The 2,851-nt window shown below is 39.8% G+C and overlaps 1 protein-coding gene across 1 annotated transcript in view; it reads left to right on the plus strand.

Annotated features, from left to right (window-relative positions):
* Nucleotides 1–441: 441 nt before the first annotated feature.
* LOC138041508 (uncharacterized) overlaps nt 442–2,851 on the plus strand; it is a 9,515-nt gene continuing 7,105 nt past the window's right edge. The window contains exons 1-3 of the mRNA XM_068887254.1: nt 442–575; nt 1,061–1,124; nt 1,309–1,589. Coding sequence (XP_068743355.1) covers nt 447–575; nt 1,061–1,124; nt 1,309–1,589 — 474 coding nt within the window. The 5' untranslated portion in view covers nt 442–446. The remainder of the gene's footprint in view (nt 576–1,060; nt 1,125–1,308; nt 1,590–2,851) is intronic.

The raw sequence follows: 2,851 nt of genomic DNA on the forward strand, positions 1-2,851 counted from the left end.
TGTTTTCGTTGACTTGCTGAGAAGAAGGTAATTAATGGTATTCATTTTCAATTAAAAATGATCCAGAGTTTCGAAAAACCAGATTCTAATTTCCCAGGCAAAATAGTCTTCCACAATCACAGTTATACGTTATTTGAACACCTACCCCCGTGTAATGTTGTTCAGTACGTTTTAGTTTCTAAACAACTTACAATGAAAGGTGGAAAAGGGAGGGATGCTCGATTAATTCCATCAGTTTACCAACAATGTGTCACTGATTGCAGCCCTCCAGACCTGATTGTTTTAAAGTGGAATCTCTCTTAAGTTGAGGCCAATACGTTATCAGCCGAATTCTTGAAGCAGTGGGTAGGGTTAGAGGGGGAGAAATCTTGTGAGAAGGTCTTTCTCACTGTAGAAATAATTCAGATTGCTCTTACAGATATGGCGACAAGACTCCGAAGACACTGATGGCGCGGATGTTCTCTGTAATATGGATAATGATTGGGATCACTCTTTGTTCAATGCTGACTGCCACCATGTGCAGCGCTTTCACAAACGTAACAGTGGATTACTATGGAGTTCTTTCTGAGAGGAAGGTACAAATATGAACGAGAGCATTGTTTAGTAACACCAGAAATTTGTCTTGCGGTAATCTTGCTTGCTTTTATTCCACTAGGAGACCTTTTTACGCTCAATCCTTCCAGCCCGACAAAAAGCAAACAAAAAATCACAAACGGAAAGTAAAAAACAATAAACAAGAAAAGGAAACACAAGTGCTGGAGGGAAAATGGCCGTACGAAACTAAACTTGCAGTGAGATGGAGACGAATGTTTGGAGTCAAATTTTCAGCGCGGTATTCCGCGGATTGGGCGAAATACACGCTGCTTCTTGTTCATCTTCTATTTTCTTTTTTCACAAGAAGCCGCGGCAGCCATGTTTGTCAGATCCTACAAAAAAAAATTGGCTACTCAATTTTTGTCAAAAGTCAACCCAAAAATACGCTGCAATAAAAAAGCGCGCAACTCTACTAACAGTCAAGGCAGTGCCTGCAGTCTGCTAAATACTTTTATTTGATTCGCAGGTCGGAGTGGTAAAAGATAGCATTGCTCTTCAGAAAGCAGTAAACCTTGGCGCCAACGTGAAAGGTTTTTATGCATTGTGTCTCGAGTTATTTCGTTTTTTCAGTCATCCATTTCAAACTTCATTTATTTTGTATTCCTTCATACTTCATTCCTCTGTTAGTCCTATATCCTTTCAGTGTTTATTAGTCAGGTTGTCATTTTTCTTATCATTTAAGATTTCTTTTGAATCTTTTCCAACTGCCCTTAGTCTTTGAAGACCTTAATGAAGTACACAATGCCTTGGTCAACAAATCAGTAGACGGAATTTTGGAGGAGATGTTTACGGCAACAGAATACTTCGAACTACACTACAAAAATTCGTCGCTTTCTATCGTTCATTTTTATGAAGAGAAGCATGGATATGGAATCGCATTCAAGTCCCAGTATGTGGATGTTTTTGGAAAATTCTGGAATTGCATGTCATTTGTCGCCTCATTCACCGCTAATGACAAATATGATTTCGTCAAGGGACACATTCACAGAGCTAAGGTAAGGAAATAAAAATTTCAAAATTAATACATTTGCAATCTGCGAACTCAAAGTCATGCCATGAGGTAACGGAAGCAGTCCGATTGCACTCACTCACTCGATCACTCCATTCTAGCCTGTTCCAGGCTCCCAGATAGTCGGCAAAACGAAAACAACTACGTGTGAAAGCGAGTCGACCCAAGCCCCTATTCATTTTTCGCAAGAATTTTTTTCTTTTTCCCGACTATCTGCGAGCCTGAAACAGGCTAACGCCAAACCAAACATTTTTCCCATGCTGTACGTCCCATGCTAAGTTCAACTTTTGTCCCAGTTGGAAGGTTTCAGGAGGTAGTAGAGAGAACGTGGTCCTGCCGGTCCTGGAGATTTTCATGTAATGGCGTCGATTTTTAGTGAATGAAAAATAAACCTTTTTGGAGTTCGAAAAGAGAAAATGGAAAGCTAATAGCAAAGAGACATAGCGTCCGAAAAATGACGTGGAATTCCTAAAAAGTGACGAAAAAGTACGAAGTGACGATCAAATAATCGCCGAATATGAAGAATAACCTTGCTTCATTTCGACTCGAGGAAGAATGTAACAGGGAGTGGATGCTATATCATCTACAAACTAAGGGAAACTTCTCATTAAGTTGTAGAGCATATTGCTTTCCTTTAAAAATTACAAACTTTCTACATATATTTATACATCGGAAACTGTTCCATCCCTCAAATTGCGACAGTACCGTAGTCACTTGACAAAGAACATGCGTTGTTGTTCGCTATATTGTACATTCACCGGCTTTTCTTGCTGATAAAATAGACGCTGGACGTCAGAGAAATTTGCAGTCAAATATGTCTTAGAGCATGTCGGGGCTAATGGATTTTGCGATAGGGCTAGTGCATTCTGACCACTTCTAGTAACATGCTCGACGAGCAAGGAAATAGGCCATTTCCGAGTTCATGTCTGTCTCCTCTTCAAAGCGATTCTAAAGCCGTGTTCACATTAGGCCTCGATTATGATCAAATTATAAACGAATCATATATATGAAATGGCTTCACATCAACTAATTGCAGTCCCTGATTATAACTGGATTATTACTTCAAAAAACCTCAAGGGAGTTGTTTGAAGTAATTACAATGCGTAATTGAACAGAATGGCGAGCACGTGGTGGTATGAGCAGACGAAACTTCTAATCGCTTTATGGAGTGAAGGTTTGGATTTGTCTTCTTGTATTCTCGGAAGCTATCCTTGGTTCTCTTCTCGCTTCAAGCACATGACGGCAGCC

Source organism: Montipora capricornis, chromosome 3 (genome assembly GCF_036669925.1).
Source record: "Montipora capricornis isolate CH-2021 chromosome 3, ASM3666992v2, whole genome shotgun sequence".
NCBI lineage: Eukaryota > Metazoa > Cnidaria > Anthozoa > Scleractinia > Acroporidae > Montipora > Montipora capricornis.